Below are 22,260 nucleotides of genomic sequence, written 5' to 3' on the forward strand. Positions count from 1 at the left end.
AGTACCCTAGTCTTCTGCCTTGCCACATCATCGCGAGTACGGACACCTCATCTCTGAACCAATCTCATCATCGCCAGGCTCTCGTTCCTCAAAGTCTGCCGCAAAGACGGCATCAAGACTCTGGCACATGTCGGATCAAGTTGGACAAATCCGGTGCTGCACTGCACGGCACTGCTTCCGCTGTAGCAAGAACGACGTTTTGAATGATGCTGAGTGGGCGTTCACGATAAGATACTTGCGTCATGGCATTGGTCTGCGGTGGTTGTCAAGTACCTGCCTTAGTCAATCCGACGCTAAGGTACATGCGCCATCTGACAGAGGCGCCCAAGCAGGCGTGGCAGGGCACAGTCTCCAAGTACCTTACCTACCTCCATCCTGCGCTTCGCCCGGGCTCCACTCTCCCACTCCCTCCGATATAAGGTACCTGTATGAACACAGGCGCTGAGGCGGACACCTTGTACCTCTAGAGTCTAGAAGGCACGAAGGGTAACAGATATCCGTAGATATTCCCACCTCAGGCCTAGAGAAGGAACTGACATGAATGTTATTGAGCCATTTGGAAGAGGCATGAGATGCAGCGAGGTTTGGCACTTTTTTTCCCGGTAGAGACGAACAGAACTCTGGTAGAGAGACCAAATACCCGACAGTCGCAGCTCTGTCAAATAGTGACCGGCTTGATTTATGATGCTTCCCGGTGCACATCAGCCTTAGGTTCCCTCCATACCCTGTCAGGACTCCGTGGTCCCTTGATTGTCCCGGGCTGCACTCGACTCGACTCGACGCGCGAGAAAGCGACAGGAACCTGTCCGTCTTGCCGCCTTCTGCCTTGGCTCGAAGTGGGCTTAACTGGAGACTACGTTATGTTGGAATCGTGGGCGAAACTTCTCTTGACTATACGTCTTGTTAGCTTTTCATTCCCCGAGGTGAACGAGGAAAAGAGTCGGGAAAGTAAAGGAAAATGGAAAGGCGACCAGTCTCTCGTCTCACTGCGTGGCAGGCACCTTCCATGGCTGGGTACTTACCTACCTTAACCTGACCAGAAGTAGCCGAAATGCGCGGGCCAGCCGCCAGGCTACGGTTGAAGATACTTCTGCCTGCGTGTGTCGGACAGCGTAGTAACAAGTATCCCACATCGGAGGTTCTTAACCAACGTAACCTTCCATCTTCCCCATCTCGTGTGTTCCGCCGCCTGTCGTCCTCATCCACTTTGGCTGCTTCCATTTCCGCTCCCACGCGCACTCGGTTGCACGCACACTACCAAAGTCACCAAAGTACACGCCCATACGCCCAGTTAGTCCCGTCACCCACACCTACCTCACTCATCAGGTTCATTCATTCCCCTTGGCTTCTTCGCCCGCGTCCAGCAATCCCAAAGTCACAGTGTGTCCACCACCAAGCCGCCCTCGTCCTGTCTTGTCCTCCCGTGCTCGTCCCTCAGGTCGTCAATTCTCCACAATTGGTCGCCTCCTCCCGTCAGGGCCCTCCACTTCTTTGCCCACCTCACCAACTGCTCCCCACGGACCAACAGAGTGAAGCGACCGGTCATCCCTCGGAACTTCGTCACTTTTTTTGGACCATAACGTCCAGCCCGTCCACCGTGGGCACTCTGGGAGTCTGCACAGCGACCGGCGGCTTGTTTTTTTTCCAGCTCTTTCCCCATCGTTATCATCATCAGCAGTCAACCCTGCTCCTGCTGTTGATTTTCCTACGACTTTCTTTCTTCTTCCATCATTCCTGGCAAGAACTTCATCCTTTCCGAACCAAAGAAACTCGCGTCGCGTCATAGCCTCTTCGATGTAGCAAAGAGGCCCTCCCAACGGATACAGCACCGCACAGCACAGCACAGTACACACATACGCCTGCTGCAGTACCTCCCATACCCATACCGCCCGTCCTGTCATCAAACGAATCCTCGACGACCCCCGTCCACTTCGTACGCTGTACCCGTACCAGCCACACTTTGCGCACGACTCGGGAAATCTAGGCCGGAGACCCTGTGGTCCCTCTCCAAGGTTAGCTAGCGGTATCCGTACCGCAGCAGCGACAAGCCGCCCGTGGCAGAGCCCAGAGGCAAAGACCGCAAAAGCTGGTCTTACCCACTCACGTCGTCAATCTGCAGCCCACTCCCAGACACCACCACCACCGGTCCACCACTGGCTCCGGCAACCAAATCCAAGGGCCGCACACAGCACACAGCGCACACTCTTTGCTGAGGGAACGCTGAAAGCCGATAACACTGGGCTTGCACTCTTCTTTCCCTCGCTCACTCCCTCCTTTTTCACGCTCCCTCTATCCTCCTTCTCAGGGCTGGATCGATCACGGATACGTTGGGACTAACCCCGAACTCCACTGTTTGGATTTGGGAACCCTCCACCCTCCATCATCTCCCCCCCAAAACCAAAGTACAGCCGGGCACGTACTCAGTACAGTACAGACAGCACTACGTACCCAGCAGCACTACCAGCACCCACCTCAGCGCTCAGCGCCCAGCACACCGGCACAGCGAAAGCCTGCGAAACCACCTTCCGCCTTCCCTCCATCATCGAACCTTCCTTCCTCGCCCTCACTCTCCGCCCTCGCCCTTCTTCTCTGTCTCCAAAGGTGATTCTCTCGACACCGGCAAGACAAGAGGAAAATCATGTCGACTCCCACAACGGCCACAGCGACATTGCCTCCTCATTCGCATTACCATCATCCCCATTATCCCTACTCACATCAGCCGTACCAGGCCTCTACTGCTACCGGCTCTTCGTACCGACAGCCAGCGAACCCAATCCTCTCAACTTCCTCATCCACAGCAACGACGAGATTGCCTCCCGCATACGCCAACTCGTCGAGCATCGCCTATTCAGCAACCTCTACTGCGAGTCACGCCGGCCCAAATGGCCTAGGCCCTTCAGCCTCGTCAGCCAGTTCGAGGACCATTCACGACGTCTCGAGTCCCGACGCGAACTACTCGCTCACCACCAACTCCACCATGCCTGCCACCAGCTCACTCTCCCAGTCCTCTCAGTCCGCTCGCAAGCGAAGACGATCAAAGGAGCCTGACTGGAACAAATTTTATAAGAATGGCCTGCCCAAGGAAATCATCGTCATCGATGATACCCCAGAGCCAGAGCAGGGCAAAGCCGTCGGCAACGGCGTAAGGGTCGTCTCCAATGGTAACGGCAGCGTGAACGGCGCCACCACAAATGGTGCCAGCAGCCGACCTGTTCCCAAGAAGAGGAAAAGAGACGACGAGCCTCAGCACTACGATCCCGTCTATCACAACAAGTACGCCGGTTCTCACACTACCACTCCTCACCACAACGGCACCCCCAGCGGATCGACCATATCAACCGACCGCACTACAAACTCCGCCATCCACACCACCGCTGCCACGTCCCTCTCTTCAAATGGACACGAGTACTACGATGCTCAACCTGGTCAGAAGCGTAAGAGAACCCGTCAACAGATTGCCCAAGAGGCAAAGAAGAGAGAGGTCGAGGGCCTCGGCGATCCATTCCTTACCTACAAGCCGCCTCCTTACCCTCCCAAGAAAGCGCCCGACGTTCACGTTCGGTTGGTTCAGGATGTGAGTATCATTGTCTCGTCGTAAGACGACTTTCATCCATTTGCTAATGTTCTCCTAGCAGGGTTACAACAAGAATGCCAAAGTCGACGATGATGATGGACACTACATTGTCGTTCCTGACGCCGACCTTACGGATAAGTGTATGTTGAACACACTCAATCTGATGAACCACCAGGGACTAACCTTCAATGCAGACCAGATGGTGAAGCTACTCGGGCAAGGGACGTTTGGCAAAGTCGTCCAGGCTCGAGACCGTAAGAGAAACAAGTCGGTGGCCATCAAAATTATTCGGTCTGTTCAAAAATACCGAGATGCCTCGCGAATAGAACTCCGAGTTCTCGCAACACTCAAGGCCAACGATGACGAAAACCGCAATCGCTGTATCCACCTCAGGGACTGTTTCGACTACCGCGGCCACATTTGCATCGTCATGGACCTTCTTGGCCAAAGCGTTTTTGATTTCCTCAAGAGCAACAGTTTCGTCCCCTTCCCCAACAGCCAGATTCAGAGCTTTGCTCGACAGCTCTTCACCAGCGTTGCCTGTAAGTCTGCCATAAGCTCTGCAATAAGTCCTCCGCTAACAGACTGCAGTCTTGCACGATCTCAACCTCATCCACACTGATCTGAAGCCTGAGAACATTCTTTTGTGCGACAGCGCCTACCAGACCTTCACCTACAACCGAAAGATACCCTCCTCTTCTACAACCGTCAACCGGCAGGCGAATCAGCGCAGAGTCCTGCTCGACACGGAAATTCGCTTGATTGATTTCGGCAGTGCCACTTTCCAAGACGAATACCACAGCTCCGTCGTCAGTACCCGTCATTACCGAGCGCCAGAAATCATTTTGGGACTTGGGTGGTCATTTCCCTGCGACATCTGGAGCATAGGATGCATATTAGTCGAGTTCTTCACCGGCGATGCCCTTTTCCAAACACACGACAACCTCGAGCACCTCGCAATGATGGAAATGGTCGTCGGGCAAAGGATAGACTCCAGCCTCGTCCAAGCTGTGAACAAGATGGCTACTAGAAGTGGTGGAAACCCCGCCTCGAAGTGAGTGGTTCATGGCCCTGTTGAGCAAGGGCAACGCATACTGATACAGTGCAGATACTTCAAGCGCTTGAAACTTGACTATCCTACACCCGAGACAACACGAGCTTCCAAGAGATTCGTCAAGGCTATGAGACGATTGGAGGTAAGCAAAACAGGCTCACAGAGTCCTGAAAGACGGCTCACTAACGATTTGTAGGATATCATCCCGTCGAACTCAACCTACTTCAAGAACTTCCTGGACCTCCTTCGGAAGATCTTTGTCTACGATCCCCAGCATCGCATTACAGCGAAGCAGGCATTGCAACATCCTTGGTTCAAGGAACCAGCGACACCGGACGATGGTACGGAAGCGGCCAAGATCCGCCTAGAGCGAATGAGACAGGAGGGGGATCACCGATACCACGCATGATTCCTAGCCTACGAAGCTGTTTTCGAACCCTTACGTCTATAACGAACAAAGCTGAGCATGATATGGGAGTTGGGCCGTTTGATATCTGGTCTGTACGATGGGGGCCGACGGAATTGGAAGGGCATGGCGCTCGTGCGACTTGATTTTTTTCCGACATGGGCCTCATCAAAGGTCAGCCATGTTCTGCCCTTTAATAACAAAAGGCTTGATGGCATGCGGGGGTTTTTTGGGTTGTGTTTCGCGGGATAAGGGTCAAACTCGCAGCAGCACGAGAGAGTAGCACGAACGGTCAAGCCACGCCCTGGACAGCGTTGCTAGTAGAGACGTTTCGATGAGAGAGATGTCGTGCCTTGTCGCCAGGCTCAATAGAGCGATTCTCATGACCGACGCAAGCCTCCCCGGCTTGCCAACCACTTCTTCAGTCTTCTGGAGTGACCGCTGATCGATGCTTTCAACTTTTTTTTTTCCGGAGACCGTAACTGATTTGAGTAGACTGTTTCAACATCACAGGATCCAGGAACGAGACTATGTCTAGCAGAACCGCCTTGTGAGTCGTTCCTAGCACAGTAGCTACTTTGTTGAGCACGTCGCTTACATCAGCCCACTCATTTTTAGGTTCGATCAAGCGATGCGTCTGTTTCCATCGCGAGTCACGAATCAATCAGTGGTTGCCGCCACAAATCAAACCAAACGCCGGGGACTTCTCCACACGTGACCAACTACAAGTGCGGCGATAGTTCCCAGCCCTCTGTTATCCCTGGCTTTATTGGTCGATGTCGATGCAAATGTGACCGCAGCCGCGGCCTGGGTCATTTTGCCCGCCTCTCTCAGATTGACGAACGACGGCGACAAACACCCGTAAAAGAGAGCCTCCGCACTTGTTCTGCGGTTTAGAATTGAGGAAGATTTCGACAAAGCTGGACAATGTCTCTCTCTTTGTTTGTCACAGCCCAATACTGCTCTCCCGCGCCAAAGTTACCTGTGTCTTTTGCATTGTGTTGCTTGAACCCAAAGAAACAGCTTGTTGTCCTTGGTTAAGCAAGTTATGGTTCAAAGACATTGTCAACTTCGAGATTGTTCGGTAATGATGTGGCTATTCCATCGTAAGCGAGTATAGAAAGACTGCCCGTTGCAGCTCTTGGATCGCAGTCAGCGAAAACAAACAGCCTCAAAACTAGTGACACCTATACCGAAATTTTTAACGATTCACTCAAAATTTCTCATCAACTCATCACCATGTCCAGCCCGTACCAAAGTGTACACGATTTAACAAACGCATCGGTGAAGAAGTTGGTTCGATACCTTTATCTCCCGGTAGAGCACAGCATTGCGAAGCCCCCAAAAAGTTGGCTGAGGGAGCAAGAGGAAACGATGAAACAACTGCCCGCGGCTTGTCTCCGTCCACGCAGCAAGACCAACGTAGTCAGCGTTGTTACTCGCGGTTTGATGAAGATTAGCGAAAAGTATAACCCTTCGTTCACACCGCCGGCCGCAGTCCTTTGCTCAAGCCATCGCGGCCTGAATCCTTGGACAATTCACGCCCTTTTTGCACTGGTTCTGAAAGAGATCACAGTGGAAACCGCCAGCTTGCGACATGACCGACAACGCGACAGAGGTCCGGAATTTACACCCTTGATACAAGAATTCGTTCGTCGTCTGGATGGTATCCAGGCCTTGTGGATGGACACGTACAACTTTGAACTCCTCTATGGTCGCCAGCCGAAAGTGCTAAGCCATGTAAATTCACATTGTGAGGCGTGCATCTTGTCAGCACTCGGATCTCGTCCCTCTTTCCTTGGCGACCTTCGTGCTAATCTCATTGCCCGGACGAAGAGAACGTCGCCATGCCTGCAAAGGATCGTGGACGCGTGGATTAACGAGTTCCCTGAGGCTGCACAAAGAGAAGTCTTTAAAAGAAGCGCAAACTTAGCCGAGGAAATTCGGGCTATGCTCAAAGATGTCAAGGCAGCGCGACAACAGAGACGCGAAGCAAAAGTGCACCAAAAGCAAGCCAGGGGGTCAGAGAATGCCAGCAGTGGTACCAGGAAGACATCCGGACGCGATACTCCGCGCTCAATTCCGGGCGAGCAATCGACCGCGAGTGGACGACCTTCCACGACACTGAGCGAGGACCCATTTGTTGACCCAGATGATGAAAACCCCGACAATGAGAATCGGCCGTGGCAAGATGCGGTTGGGGACTATTACGAACGGCTGGCCCGCCAGAACGGAAACGAGCGTGCTTTCGACCGTTCATCCCTCCACCCAGCCTTTGGCGGCTCGGCGGCTCAACCCGATGCCCAGTTCCGTCGAGACTTTGGCACGGGAAAAGAGGTGGATCGGAAAGAACAAGGGGCTCTCTGGGATGACGCTGTTGCTAATAGTCCCGCTAGGAGTGAACAGCGTTTACGCGCATCTGATTTCCCCCCCTCGATGATCCAAGACGATGCCCGACGACGTGAGCGGTTCCGCGACGTAGACTCCACGGACTCCGAGCCGCGCACTCCTCGACCTACCACGCCTCCCGCCGCTACCCTTCCACCGCCGTTCCGTGGGTACGGCACCGCAGCGCCGAGCAGCTCGTCGTATACGGACGCCAGCGTGTACTCGAACAGCGAGCCGGCCCGGCCTCACCCGACGACCGAATCGCTCGCCTCCATCGTCACGGCCTGGCCCGACGTCACGTCTCGCTCGTCCTCCGCCCGTAGACCCCGTGGACCCCGTCCGGGCGGGCTCGTAAGTACTTCCTCCCCCTCGCCTCAGAATGACAATGTCGTGACACAGGACCGCCGCCGCGCCACAGATTCGAAATTTACTCCCCCTCGCGGGTTCGAGATGTCCCCCACTGAAGCAGCATGGTATCTAGCCGAGGAAGAGAGGGTAGCTCGCCTAGAGGAGATGGGACGTATCGGCCGACCGAGTTTCAAGGATCATGTTGACTCTCGTGCTGCTGCGTCGGAGGCCGGATCAGACCAATACGAGAATGGCTTGAGAACACCGACGGCGGGCTCTACGCAAGATGGTACTTGGGCTCCGTCGTCTCGTGAGCGACCTGTGCGAGATATGTCGCGTGGTGATGACGATGACGATTGGCGCAGCGTCGCGACGGTGGGGGGACGGCCGCCTTTGAGTGAGGCGTCGACGATTTATCCGGATGATTCGTTTAGTTTGGCTAATTTCCGACGGCGGTGATGGGGTCAAGGTAGGTAGGCGTTTTAGTTTGTAGACTTGCTACAAACATGGCATGTTCAATGGAGTCTCATTTTCAAGAATAGTTGAAAACGCAGTACGCGGTTCGTTCAAGATATGGTTGCCAACTTACAGCAAGGCACGAACATCACGAGCTTGGGAGAGTAGGCACATGATTTGATGAACAAGATTGAGTGAGCTATCTACCGTTGCAGTATTAAGGGTAGGAAACACAAAAGAAAGAGAAAGAAAAGCAAAAGCAAAACAAGACCGGCCCTTGCGCATTCTGGGGCATTCCTTTCCTCCTCCACTTCTCTCTCTCTCCTCTTCGTGACCACTTCCTGTCCGAGAAGGTAGAATCCCAATGTCCATGGCTATGCCCATAGCAATCATTTACTGGGGGACGACAAAGTCTTGTGTCCCCGAGATCAGCAAGGTATGGTCCACGGTCGCCGTGTCACAATTGTATCTGCCCACCTCGCCGGCACGTCTTCCATGAGATCCTATTGATCTCCGAAAGACATGGCTGTCGAGAAAAAGCCTGGGTAGAAGAAGAAACCTTGTGTTTGTCAAGGCGTGAAGAAGGTGTGTACTCTGACATCCAATTAGGGAAGGGGTTTTTTTGATGACGGGAGGTGCGAAACAAGACTGAAAGAAAAAGAGCAAATGGAAAGCCAGTGAAGAGCTCTCGGACGCGGAAGTCGTGTGCGCGTTGCTGTCAGATGCCGATATGAAGCTGCCAAGTGAAGCTGCTAGTTCGGATCATTGTTGCAAAGCCACGAGACGTCGGTGTCCAATGGTTTCTTCTTGACTTCGAAGACGGGTCGTGCAATAGGGGAAATTCGGGAATTGTTTTTGGCAATCTGCTGAGTTTGGCTCTGTTTCGGTGACTGATTCTGTCTCTTAAAATGTCAGCTTGGACTGGTCTCGTAAAGCTAAGTGCCGTTAACTACTAACCTCCAAAAGTGCCATTATCGATCGAAACAACCAACATTGGGTCTTCGTTCGATTGTGATCAGTCTGCAGGAAGCCACTGATACTTGAGCGCATGATGTCAGGATGTGGCCTTGGTCAGCAATGCTTAGGCTCCGAAGACATCGTCGCTGTCGCTGTCATGGCTACCACCGTCGTGCTGCTGATCCTCGGGAGCATCGGGAGACTTGGCTCTTCGGGCACCAGGCGAATGGCGCTTTCCAGGGTAGTCGTAGGAGCACTCGGAGTCGTCTGCCACGTAGAAAGTTTTGCAGGGGATCTTGTTGGCCCAGTGCTGCCAGATGACCTGGTCGTACCAATCGGCGCCGTGGGGTTGCTTCACCTTGTAAACCTGGTTCAGACGACCGGCCTTTTCGAACTGGAAAGACGACATGAAGTCGTCCATCCACTTGAGGCCCTGTCCGCCCTCGCTCTGGGCCATCGTGTGTACAACAACACCTAGCAAAGCCCATTAGCTATCGAATCCGAGATACCTTTCACATCCGACTACTTACGATGAATGTTCCGGAAGTCGGGCTTGTAGAACGCGTCCTCTCCAGCTTTCGGATCAGCCCACTGGCACTCGACAAAGCCGTGGTACAAGATGGAAACTTGACTGAGGAGTTGATGAAGAAGGGCACTTCCGATTCGACCACGTCGATGCTCAGGATGAACAAAGATTGTAGCCTTGACAGTCGGGGTCGCGTTGCCGGTGAGTCCTCCAATACCTGTCTCGTACGGACGGAGGTAGGCGAATCCGTAGACAGTAGTCTCAGGGGACGACACCTTCACAGGCTGAGACTGCATCCATTTCATGTACTGTCGGTAAGCATCGCGAGACGGCCAGTTGCCGGGGTCTTTCAAGTCGGTCGTCTTAGTTGTCGCAACGATGAATGGAAGCTTTTGTCTCTTGCACTCGATCATGATGTACTCGAATCGCTCAACAGACACCGGGTAGGTATCTGTGACCAGAGGATCCTTACCGACAGCCAGGTTGTACATCTCGGCACAAGCTCCGGCATCTGAAGGCTGAGCAGGACGAAGGACGCAGTCTGCTAGACGGCTGCTTTCGTCCAAGGTAGGCGCCACTACGGTTTTCATCTTCGTGGGCGACGCAGCATCTTTCTTGTAGTCACGATCCCGAAGAATGGCCATTTCGTGGTGGGCCCGCTCCTCCTCCTGCAAGCGTTGACGAATGGCGATGTTCTGTCGAACCATGATCTCGCGATGAACGAGCAGGTTACTGGTCCATTCACGGCGACGTTGAATCATCTCGGGTGTCATGTTCTTCTCGTCCATAATGTCGGCTTTTGTGGGCGGCTGCTCGATGCGGTCGATGAGCTTTCCAGTGTCGGTGCTGACATCGTGGTGGTGATGATCCTGATTCTCGTCGAGGAAGGAAGTGACGAGCGGGCCATCCAGAGTATAAAGCCAAGTTATAAAAGATGGCGTGCCAGTGACTTTCGTCTCGGATCGAGCGACTCCGTTGGAATCCTCTCTGTCCTGACCCGATGAAGCTCTGCCATTGTTGCTCACATCCCAAGACGAGTGGCTCTTCTTCGATTTGGTAGTGACGCCCATTCTCTCCGGAAGATTCTCTAGAGCCATGGGTGTCAGGGGCGCGGACTTATTCAATGTGCCCGAAAGAGCAACGCGCGAGCTAGCATCATCTGTTGAAGACGCGGTATCCGACTCTGCGTAGTAGCTAGTAGTCGTGGCTGGCCCCTGACTTTCGGTAACTGGGTCTTCGATCTTGGACTCGACTTTTGCTCCAGCCTTGGCCTTGGTCTTGGCGAGTCTCTTATGAGGAGGAATGTAGTCGCTCGGCATCCGAAGGGTAGAGGCCATCGTATCGTTCTCGTCGTCGTCGGCGTCGGATTGGATCTTCGAACGCTGAGCAGCAATCTTTGCCTCTCTCTGCCTCCGGGTTCTCTCAAAACTTCTTGCAACGTAGGCTCGGCGCTCGGCGAGGTAATCGTAGTCAGCGTTCTCTAAGCCAGCATTGTAAATATCTCCACCGGGGGCTCTGCGGGTGTTGAATTCGAAAGAAATTCGCCGAGCTCCAGGGCTGGAAGTGGGGTTATTCAAGAAGGCAGGAGGTGTCAGCCTTCTCTGGGGGACCGGAAGATTCATGACCCATCGAATAGAAGTCGATCTTTCGATCGGCTGAGTGAGCTTTCCAGAAGGGCTGCTTGAGGAAAGAGCCGCTGCCTGGGCCTTTCCATTGGCGCTACTCACAGCCACGGCCGGGCTGGGAGGATAGAACGTGAACCGAGCTGAGCCAGCCTCCTGGGGATACAAGCCGACGGAAGACCAAGGATAAGGACTGTCCACTCTGGAAATGCCTTCGCCACGATACTCTTCATCGTAGCTACACTGGCTCTTGTTGTCATTAGCTCGCTTCTCGGTGCTGACGGGCTCTTTCGAGAACTTGAGGAGTAAATGCTCTCCACGGCTTCCCTCTTCATGGCTGGACTGGTTCTCTTTGTTGCCAGTCTGGTTCTTCAAGATGATAGAGTCTGCAAGATTTGGCGTGGTGAGGTCGATGCATTCGAACTTGCCACACTTATTTTCACCATGGCGAGACTGGTTTTCGTCTTCACCAGTTTGCTCCTCATTGGTGACAGGTCCTTTGGGGATCGAAATGCTGAGATCGAGGTCTTTGGCGTGATCCTTCTCATCATGGCTCAACGGAGTCGCATCCTCACCAGATCGCTTCGCTGGGATGAAAGGCTTTGCGGAGGCTGACAGTCTGATATTCAGTGATCTACCACGATTCTTTTCAACGTGGCTGAAATGGATTGTGTTTCCGCCGGTCTTCTTGTCCGGGGTAATGCCTCCCTTTGAGTCTGGCATCTTGTAACCGGCGTGTGCTTTGGCCAAAGACAATGAGCCTTGTATCTAGCCGAAGAATGGGTATTAGAAAAATGAGCACACTTATGTCTTCTTTTGAGTGAATTTACTCACCTAGTTGTTGGGTACGGCAGTATTGATGTAGAAGCGCAGATACGTCAAGGAGTATCTGAACGAGGTTGTATGGTGAGAGCGCGTCGGATTTGAACCAAGGCACCCTGAAGCAAAGGTGAATTTTCTGGTGTCGATTTGTAGAGATGAAGCGATAGCTGAAATATCAGCTGGCTCTCTGGAATTAGTGAAAGATTACAAAACCCCTTCTGTCGATGAAGAGGATGGACAGTTCAAGGGAAGTAAGAAGCTTTCGGTGTGTAGCGGTTTGAGTGAGAAAGGGTAGAGTTGGGTCAGAGATACATCGGAGAGAGGAAGGGAAGTGGGTGGGGTGTGCGGTAGGAAATATTTTGAAGGTGAAATTTCTAGGCAAGTCGGAGGAAGGTACAACGGCACACCTGTTCGGGGCAGGCACAGGCTTCTCCCGGAAGCCCCTTTCCTCTTACCACCTACCTCATACCAAATATATGCGTTCGAACGCTCCATTTCCATTGATAGAAATCGGGCTCAAGAGATGCCTGAAAACTTTTTCTCTTGAAGGCAATTCTGTTCATTCTGATGTGAGGCAATTGATGATTGATTCTACCTACGCAGTATTAGACCACCAAGGCCATTCTTTTGTCCATGAGACTCCGACCAAGTCCCTCTGATATATCATAATGTATATATCAGGCATAGAAATATTATTATGACCATCTTGGGATATCGTTGTGGCGTGGTGAGAAATACCCATCATGTACATTTGGCGATGCTTGTGGTTCAAACGCTCGGTGTGCTCGGTAAGCGCTATTGGTAGTTACTTCACCGAGCCCAGACCGATGCTGCGGGGTCACGTGTGGTTGACCGATCCATTCAGGCAGCGCCGATGAACCTCTATCCACTGCACCAGCTCTTATACATGACAAGAAGTTTGCCGTGATGAGCAGTCCCTAAACCTTGAGATCTCGAGAAAGAACACGGTAGTCGATGCATGCCAGGGATAGGATTGCCGTCCGTTCGTCATGTTGTCCATTCTGAGAAAAGCACGTCTCAAAGACAAGGAGATGCGAATCCTGATGCTGTCAGTGAGCCAAACCCCACACGGGCCGCTTTCATACTTGCTGATGCTGATTACAGAGGCCTCGATAATGCGGGAAAGACTACGATTGTCAAGAAGATTATGGGCGAAGACGTCAACACCGTAAGCCCGACATTGGGCTTCATCATCAAGACTATAGACTACGATGGGTTCGTCGGCACATCTATCCAGCCCATTATCATGCAAGAGTGCTAACCATACACTAGATACAAGCTAAACATTTGTACGTCCTCTGGCTGATGCTGAGTTTCGTTGGCGGCAAGTCTGACCAGAATAGGGGACGTGGGTGGGCAAAAGACACTACGCTCGTACTGGCGGAATTACTTTGAAAAGACAGATGCGTTGATCTGGGTCGTCGATGCCACAGATCGACTGAGAATCGAGGATTGCAGAGAGGAGCTCCACGGCCTGCTGCAAGAAGAGGTTCGTGCCAACGGCGAGGATGGGGAGGAGGACGACGACACGTGTGGAAGTGGATACGACCACGTCGGGTGCTAACTTTGGATTGACAGCGATTATCTGGAGCAAGTTTGCTCGTGTTTGCCAACAAGACCGACGTCAACGGATGCATGGACGAGCAGGAAATTCTTCAAGTTGGGTGCTCCGGGACAACCACATCTTGGACCATTACTGGGGGGAGTCGAGCTGACGTATTTCACCCAGGGGCTGCAATTGGAGGCGATTAGAACACATCGCTGGCACGTCCTGCGATGCAGTGCCATGACAGGCAGCAACCTCAAGGAAGGCCTTGCTTGGGTGGTGGACGACGCAAAGAAGAGGCTGTTCCTGTACTAGAGGCAAGCGGGGAGTTCAGGTAATCATTTGGTGGTTAGCTTTTCTTGCCAGGTCACCAGTCACCACTACGACGGTGCGGCTCCTCACTCGCTCTCGAGGCTCATCGAGCCAGCGATTCGAGGATATCCTGGCCACGTTTGTTCAGCTAGTTCCCGGGCGCGCCGTTAGGAAACTGGGAATGGCTAGGATAAAGACGGACGGGCATAGAGGCGGTCGGGTCAAAAGGGGGCATGGTGAAGCGTGTCAGAGTGTTCTGGAAGGACGGTCCCAGGAAGGGTCGGATCCGAGTGATTCTGTGACGGCTCTCGGGAGTCGGGATCGACGTCGTGCAACGGAGTGACAAGTACCTTAGATGGGATACCCAGCGTCGAGATTTGCGAAGCCACGTTGTTGAATAGGAGATCACCACTATCCGTATTAATAGCATGGGCAATATATTCTTTGAGGCTGAGAATGACGGCCGTGATGCGTCTACGAAGTACTGTCTCCGTACATGTGTGGATGTGGCCCATTGGGCGATTGCCTTTCTGCTTAAAATCGGGTCACTGCTTGGTCCGAAGATGCCCGAGAAGAAGAAATACGAAATGAGGGGACACTGACGGTAAGCCGCTATCCGTCAACGTCAGCACCGGGTTAGATTGTCTGTGATTCTTCAGAGCACTTTGAAGTATGTGCGTGTCTTTTGGGTCCGGGCTGAACTACCTAAGGTAGTCGGGCTTGGAAGGGAATTGCATTCATTACAGCAGACCGAGGAGAGAGATTGCAAGCCGTTGAAGTTTGAATACCGGGACATCCCTCCGGAAATCATGGTTTGAAACGATGTGATTGAAACGCCCCATCGGGCCAGTAAGGGCGCTTGAATGTCGAAATTTGGTGCAAGGGATCTCAGGTACGAAATATATCCATTGTGAGACAGGGGTTGCCGGTGTGGAGAAGCGAGTGGCCAATGCACGTAGCAACACCTCACCTACCTTGAGGTACGTACCCTTGTTGTTTTGGTTCCACTTTCTTTGTGTACATCCACCTGCAACTACCTTACGTAGTAGGTAGGTATTCGCACCTCGAGGTCTTCTTCGTCTACCTTACGAAGGCCAGGCCAGATGGCCGCATTAGGGAAGCTTAGCTGAGCTGAGAAGAGCTGAGTTGAAACCATTCGAGCAGCTTGCTGAAATCGTTTGAGACATTGGCAAAGAACTTCAAGTTGAAGCCCCCGCGTGTATGGGAATAATCGTGGTGAAAGTTGCACAGTTGCGCCTGTCTGTGGGCAATGGGCATATCGAAAGAAATCATTTCAAGAGACCAGCCTAGTCACCCAGCGCCCAGTGCTACCTGACGTGCAGGCTGCTATTGTTGGGGGGGCCTGTTCACCTGCCCAATTGGCAAAGGCAAGGAAGAAAAAAGAGGCAAGCCCAGACTGCCCAGCCTGGACGCGGGATGCAACTGTTCGCATCAGCACGCAGTAAGCATCCGGAAGGAGCCTTCGCAGAAACCTGCTTGCCTTCACCTCAGGTCATCTGTGTTTACTTTCGACCCTGCAGCACCTTACTTCAGTCAGGTCACCAGTCATAAACATCATCGTCCTCTTTGCATCCCGTCCAGACAGAAAGCAGGCCGCGTTCACAGCTGCTACTTGCTCACGCCGACTGCATTTCCCAGGATTGTGGTTCATGCTCCTTCGCCTCAGCCGCCGCCGTCGCCGCCCACATCAACAGAAACTCGGGTACCACACGCATTCGACAAGTTTTCAGTACACACAACTACACAATCACACAACCTAAGGTACCTTACGCCAAGTAAGAAAGGCAATTCTTCAATCCAAACAATAAAGTCGCCAGAGAGACCAGAGACCCGACTCCATTTTGTCTCCATCCACGACGCACGCCTGCCCATCCGTACCTAACCGTGGGCTACGCTACCTTGCCTTACGTCTGTGAGGCTGCTCCACTCTCGCCTTGGCCCAAGTACCTTGCTTTGGCGCCATTTGCCTAGCGGCACCCATCCAAGAGGTGACGAACCAGAGGTACCTTGCACTGCGTCCTGCGTACCTGACGGAGCACTGCGCACACCTACCTTACCTTATCCCATCCCATCCTGTCCTGTCCTGTCCTAATCCCGCCACGGACGGACCAGACACCAAAGACGAGACCGACTGAGGGAGGGAAAAAATAGACAACATATCCTTCTCCAACAAAGACCTCACTACCTTACCCGTTCGCCTTGCCACGACATACGTCCTAACCGGGGGGATTCCTGCGCATACAGAACCACCTGTTTCCATTCCTCCCCCACCCGCAACCGTGTCATGACTCTGTCCTCCGCCTCAACATGTCGGAACAAACAATGGACGACGTCTCCAAGTTTTTGCAAGATGTCAAGGAGATGAATGCTCGCCGAACCGAAGAAGACGACGCCCGCCAACGCGAACTCGACGAAAAGATACAGCAAGAGAAGAGAGAACGACAAGCTCGCCGCGCCGGTACGTCTACCTACACATCTTGCTGTCTTTCTCCTTGCTTCCCCTCTTGCCTTACTACTGCTTGTCTCTCCTCCCCTCACTCACTGCATCATCTACCTCCCACCACCGTGTCTTCCCTATTCAACAAGCTTTCTTTTCCCGACTCGGCCAAGGCACAAATCCTACTTTGCAGCTTGCCGTGTGCCATTCGTCTTGCTCGTGCTCGTGCCGTGCTATGTTCAGGTTCAGGTTGCCCTTGGCCCAAGAGCTGAGCTACTGACGGGACGGCCGCCGCACTGGGCGAGCCGCGGGCGACGCCTCAACGCCTTGACTCCCACCCCCAATAACCACCACACACGGCCTTCGTCCATTGTTTTTTCGCCTGTGACCTGAAGGGAAATCATCGACGCTCACTTTTCCTCTGCAATTGGCACTGTTCTTCTCTCCCATCTTGTTGCGCGACCGTGTTTTTCAACAAGAAGAAAATCTTTGGATCGCATTCTCTGACAACATTTGACAGAACGCGCTCGATCCATTTCCCCTCAGAAATCGTCCCCGGCCAACACCCCACCACCCTCCTCTCGAGGTAACACACACACGACGCAGCTTTCCGATGACCTAAGACTGTCTTCTCCCGGTCTCGAACACACAGGCAGCCCTCGCCCTCTCTCACGAGGCATCGCAGCTCCCGAAACCATGGACAGCTTCTCAACCTCTCCAACCAAGGAGAACGATTCCCCCTTTGACGCCGAAAGCAAGCGATCGAGCGTGACCTCTCCTACCGGCGGCGTACAAGGAGCGCGGCCGCTGTCGTGGCAGAGACGTCCCAACTCTCAGCATTCGGATCGATCCAAGAGCCGTCCCTTGTCCGTCGTTGCCGCCGAGAACGCGACCAGGACCTCGCAGAACCCAACTCCCGACCCCTCCTCCGCAACCGAGCAGACCTTCTCTAGGGACCAAATCTCCCAATCACTGGGTTCCAAAGACCCCGCGTGGTTCCGCCAAACGGCCGATCGTGCCAGCGTCGGCTCAGCTGCAAATCGCAAGAGTCAGGTTGAGGATACCGATACCAACGACATGTCCTCAATGCGCGCCCATCAGCTCCCCGGCATGAGCCGCAGCTCTTCGACAGACTTGTCTGCTGAGCAGTCTAGCCCGACGAAAGACACCAGACTGGGCTCTCCGCTGTCACTCGGCAGCTCCCAGAGACTCGACCCCCCTGCCGAGATCTCCGAGAATGATCCCACATCGCTGCGCCGAAAGTCAATCATTGGATCTGGTCGCTCGTCACCCACGCGACCTGTTTCTCCTACCAAGGGCATGGGTGGTTTCGTCCAAAGCGCAATGATGAAGAGGTCAGACAGCGTCAAGAGATGGAGTGTAACCTCTCCCCCTGGCCTCGTACGCGCCGATTCAGCTGCTTCAAGCCGGCCTGAGTCTCGCTCCCGTCCGCAGAGCATGTACATGCGGGACGGAGCTGCTACACCTACGGGGTCATCTCACTCTCGGTCTCTGTCCCGCCCCGCCTCTCGCCCTACTTCTCGACATAGCAACCAGGAACAACAAGACGAGATCGAGACTACACCAAAAGCACCTGCAGCAGCACCTCCTCCCGAAGTCAAGCCTGAGGCCAAGCCCGACGTCAAGCTCGATACCAAGCTCGATAACAAGGAGGAGGACAATAAGGATGTGACACCGCCATCAAGCCCTTCGAAGACTATGGATTCTAGGAGATGGAGCCCGACGAAGGCAAGCTGGCTGGAAACTGCACTGAACAAGCCAGAGTCTCCGAAACCTAAGCCTCCGCCGGTATCAAACCAGCCAGCTTGGATGGTGGAGCTCAACAAAGCAAAGGCTCACAAGGCTGCCAACCCCAGTGCCGACCTTGGTCGAAGCGGCTCAGTATCATCGCAGAAGCACGAAGTCAATGTCGGCGGGCTGATGCGTTCATCACCGATGGGAAGCCATGTGTCCAAGCCCTCTGTAAGTGGTCTCAAGGGTATATATGCACCTCCAGTGCAAACCCACAAGACCGGCGGCAGCATCAGCAGCCCAAGCTTTCGCACCAGCACAATCAAGAGCCCGGCAGGCGAGGACAAACCGGAAGGAGATGCTCTGCCCGTGGATATTCCAAAGCGCTCCTCGGTAACTGACAGCCCTTCTGTGGCTAAAGTCAAGCCTGAAACTCCTCCCAAGAAGGATTTCCGCGCTGGCCTGAAGTCAAGAAACGTCTCTGGCGATGCTTCTTCTTCCAAAGAGCCCGCCAACGAGTTGCAGAATGTATTTGGCAACTTGCGACGGACAAAGACGCAGAATTACGCGGCGCCAGATGAGCTGAAGAACAATATTTCGCGCGGCAAAGCGGCCTTGAACATGACCGGTGGGCCGAAGCCTAGCGAGCGCAAGGATGAGTTCAAAGATGCGATTTTGAAGAAGAAGCAGGATTTCCAGGCTGCTCAATCGCAAGGCAAAGGCGTGGTTAGAACCAAGTCCAATGCATCTGAGAACCCTGTTCCAGAAGCTCTGCTGAAAAGACATGCGTTGAGCAAGTCGATCTCGGGCAGATCAGATGCTACCTCACCCTCCGCTATCGAGCACCGAAAGTCTGTCAGTGAGAGGCCCAAGTCATCGTACAGAGACGATTCCAATGAGTCGGTTGCTTCGCTCAGGTCGCCTCCTGTTAAATCGCCCTCTGCCAGGTCGCCGTCACTCAAATCGCCTTCTATCAAGTCGCCAGTAGAATCTGGACCTACGGTCGAGGTTCAGAAGGAGAGCATTGCTCCTGGTCGGCTTCAGGGACGTGCCGCTGCCGGTGGCCTAGCGGGCCGCTTCAATCCTGCACTCGCAGGACTTTTGGCCCGTGGCCCCCCTCCCATGGCTACCAATGGAGGGCGTGATGCCGAAAAGTCAGAAGAATCGAGCGGGGCGCCCGCCGAACCTACGGCTCCAGGACCTCAGCTTACACACATGACTAAGGGTCGTGCTCGTGGGCCGAGAAGAAAGGCGCCGTCTTCCAAGGCTCCCTCCGCAGCTGCGCCAAGCGCAGAAGTGGCAAGCGAATCTAAGCCCAGCCCAAGTGCTCTCTCACCGACGAAGGACGAGTCGCCTGTAGTGGAAGCAGCCGTGAAGAGCCCCGCAAAGGAGGCTCCAATGTCCATTCAAGCTCAGGTCGCTGCTCAAGCAGCTGCCAAGAATAGGCCAGCACCTCTCAAGCCCTTTGGCACCCCTTCTAAGGCTCCCGCTGAGACGCCTGCAGAACACTCTCCAGAGAAGCCTGTTCTCCCGGCCAAGGAGGAAGATCCCGTTTCAAAGCGCAGGTCCCGATCTCCTACGATGAAGCTCCAGGCCTCCCCGATCAAGCCCGTCGAGGAGAAACCCAGCGAACCCGCCTCTCAGCCTACCTCACCTAAGAAGCTGGACATGAAGCGAATGTCTAGATTCTTTGAAGAGAACAACCAGTCGAGCCCAAAGCCTGAAAGTCCCAAAAGGGAGAGCCCAAAGATGGACAGCCCTCCCAAGATGAGCAGCCCGCCTAAGATGGTCAGCCCGACGAAGGAGAGCCCCAAGGTAGAGAGTCCCAAGATCACCAGCCCCAAGGTTGCCAGCCCGAAGAGAGAAAGTCCGGCTTCGTCGCCAAGCATCAAGCCCAAGCCCGTTTTCGAGAAGCCCTTCAGCCCGCCACCCCAAAAGTCGGAGGAGGAAGTCAGACCGAAGCCAGTATTTGAGAAGCCTCCTAGCCCTGTACTTCAGAGAAGCGAGGAAGTCTCTCCTGTCAAGACCTTCGGGCGGCCTCTCCCCGAGCCTAAACCAAGTTCTCCTGCAAAGCCTTTCTCGGACAAAGTGGAGGAAGCTCCTGCGCCCACCAGGACTTTTGGACGCCCGCTGCCCGAACCAACTCCCAGATCACCCACAAGGTCTCCCGTTCGGTCACCGCCGCCTAATGAGCAATTCGATAGCCCTCACGTAGCGCCTCTCAGAACCTTTGGCCGACCTCTGTCCAGGCCCAGCTCACCTCAAAAGTCAAACGACAGGGTTGACAGCGAGCCTGTTGTGTCCGTCAAGAACGCTGCATCGATGTTCGGCGGTGCTGTGGTACGGTCGCCACCTCTGGAGGCCAAGTCGCGATTTGAGAGCCCGGTGTCTCCAGTCCAAAGGACCGATACTCCCACGAGGATCTCTACAAGGCCCCTGCCTATCCCACCGAAGCCTTCCTCGCCTACACCAGTCGCATCTCCGGTTCGATCCCCCACGAAGTCAAGCTCGGAGGTCTCCAGTCTATTGGATGACTTCTTTGGCACGCCACGGCCACAGAGGGAGTACCGCCTTGACACCACTGAAGTGTTGATGAACAAGCCCCGGGTGCGCGATATTCAAAGTCAAGGCACCAGGCTGTTCCAAATTACTGGGGACGGGAAGAAGATGCCTGTACAATCACACAACGAGCGTATCTTGTTCGAGCGGGAAATGTACATCTGTGCTCACACATTTTCCAACGAGGCTGGCTGGAAGGAGACCGAGGTATATTTCTGGGCTGGTGACGAGGTACCGGCAGCAACTGTGGAAGACACGACTCTTTTTGTCAACCGGGAGGCTCGTTCGCTCGGCGGCAAGCTCGTCAAAATGCGCCAAGGCAGAGAAACTCCCGAGTTCATCATGGCGCTCGGAGGTATGATCATCACACGTCGCGGTACCAACACCAAGTACGACTCCTTGGCACCAAGCATGCTGTGTGGTCGCCGGACGCTTGGCCAGGTTGTGTTTGACGAGGTCGACTTCTCATCTGCAAGCCTCTGCTCCGGGTTCCCTTTCTTGATTACGCAGTCAGGAATGTGCTATCTCTGGAAGGGCAAGGGCAGTGATGTCGATGAGCTGAGTTGCGCCCGCCTCATTGGTATGGACTTGAGCTTGATGGGCGAGCTCATAGAAATCGAGGACGGCAGCGAGCCGGATAGCTTCTGGGCCATCTTCAACGACGGCACGAAGCCGCTCTCTGCAGACCACTGGCGTTTGAAGTCCAACTACGACAAGTACTGCCAAAGACTCTTCCGCTCGGACGCGTCTGCGGCGAAGCAGGTAAGCTCGACGTTGTTCCTATTCTCCAGCTCAGCGCTAACCATGATAACCACAGGTCACTGAAATCAGCCCGTTCACTCAGGCTGACCTGGACCCTTCCTCCATCTACGTTCTGGATGCATTCTTTGAAATGTACATTATCGTCGGTAGGACGGCGCAGAGCGAGTACAGCTCCTTCCGCAACGCTCTTGACTTTGCGCAAGAGTATGCCATTCTGGCTAGTGGCATGGAAGATCGGCCCTTTATCCCCATATCGACAGTCGTGTTGGAAGGCATTCCCAAAGACCTGAAGAGCGTGTTCCGCAAGTGGCGAGACGAGTCTAGCCCGACCATTATGCCCCAAAAGGCGGCGTCCGGCCTGAAGCGCGGACGATCTCTGCGCGTCGTTCCCCTCACCCACGCGCTCCAGGCTCTTAGTGAGTAAGCCTCTTTGCGAAGTGCAGTTGAAGCGGGTTCAGTTGGAGGAAGGCGCGAATGGAGTTTCATAACCGAGGAAGGGGGCGGCGGCGGCGGGTTTGATGCGATTTTATACCAGATACCCGGATGCTTGGGGAGGTTTGGGAGATGGGAGAGAAGTGTACATGAATTGTTGTCGCATTTGCAAAGGAGAAGGGGAAAGGAAATGGCGAAGGGCGTTTTCTCTTAATTACAAAAAGAAAGGAGGTTTTGGGTTGGCTGACTGTTTGACCATGTACGG

General features: G+C 54.0%; 6 protein-coding genes across 6 annotated transcripts; 5 read left to right on the top strand and 1 right to left on the bottom strand.

The window, feature by feature from the left end:
• Window positions 1-1,938: 1,938 nt before the first annotated feature.
• On the top strand, window positions 1,939-2,337 carry CCOS01_15180 (uncharacterized protein; the record flags this gene model as incomplete). The annotated part of the gene is made up of 1 exon (XM_060463322.1): window positions 1,939-2,337. A coding segment is annotated over one exon (399 nt), but the record flags the coding sequence as incomplete, so codon positions are not given.
• Window positions 2,338-2,638: 301 nt separating this feature from the next.
• Window positions 2,639-5,037, top strand: CCOS01_15181 (uncharacterized protein; the record flags this gene model as incomplete). The annotated part of the gene is made up of 6 exons (XM_060463323.1): window positions 2,639-3,574; window positions 3,633-3,714; window positions 3,769-4,116; window positions 4,166-4,628; window positions 4,683-4,770; window positions 4,825-5,037. The coding sequence occupies 6 exons, from the start codon at window positions 2,639-2,641 to the stop codon at window positions 5,035-5,037; spliced, it is 2,130 nt and encodes a 709-aa protein (XP_060305926.1).
• A 1,236-nt stretch (window positions 5,038-6,273) lies between these two features.
• On the top strand, window positions 6,274-8,229 carry CCOS01_15182 (uncharacterized protein; the record flags this gene model as incomplete). The annotated part of the gene is made up of 1 exon (XM_060463324.1): window positions 6,274-8,229. One exon carries the CDS (start codon window positions 6,274-6,276, stop codon window positions 8,227-8,229), a length of 1,956 nt encoding a protein of 651 aa, XP_060305927.1.
• A 1,078-nt stretch (window positions 8,230-9,307) lies between these two features.
• On the bottom strand, window positions 9,308-12,054 carry CCOS01_15183 (uncharacterized protein; the record flags this gene model as incomplete). Its single annotated transcript, XM_060463325.1, has 2 exons — window positions 9,308-9,657; window positions 9,714-12,054. The coding sequence occupies 2 exons, from the start codon at window positions 12,052-12,054 to the stop codon at window positions 9,308-9,310; spliced, it is 2,691 nt and encodes an 896-aa protein (XP_060305928.1).
• A 1,109-nt stretch (window positions 12,055-13,163) lies between these two features.
• CCOS01_15184 (ADP-ribosylation factor 4) lies at window positions 13,164-14,035 on the top strand (the record flags this gene model as incomplete). Its single annotated transcript, XM_060463326.1, has 5 exons — window positions 13,164-13,222; window positions 13,279-13,389; window positions 13,447-13,463; window positions 13,578-13,704; window positions 13,753-14,035. The coding sequence occupies 5 exons, from the start codon at window positions 13,164-13,166 to the stop codon at window positions 14,033-14,035; spliced, it is 597 nt and encodes a 198-aa protein (XP_060305929.1).
• Window positions 14,036-16,360: 2,325 nt separating this feature from the next.
• Window positions 16,361-21,987, top strand: CCOS01_15185 (gelsolin; the record flags this gene model as incomplete). Its single annotated transcript, XM_060463327.1, has 3 exons — window positions 16,361-16,511; window positions 17,011-21,563; window positions 21,619-21,987. 3 exons carry the CDS (start codon window positions 16,361-16,363, stop codon window positions 21,985-21,987), a joined length of 5,073 nt encoding a protein of 1,690 aa, XP_060305930.1.
• Window positions 21,988-22,260: the final 273 nt, after the last annotated feature.

This window comes from Colletotrichum costaricense, assembly GCF_030867565.1.
Source record: "Colletotrichum costaricense strain IMI 309622 chromosome Unknown Scaffold_23.1, whole genome shotgun sequence".
NCBI classification, from domain to species: Eukaryota; Fungi; Ascomycota; class Sordariomycetes; order Glomerellales; family Glomerellaceae; genus Colletotrichum; species Colletotrichum costaricense.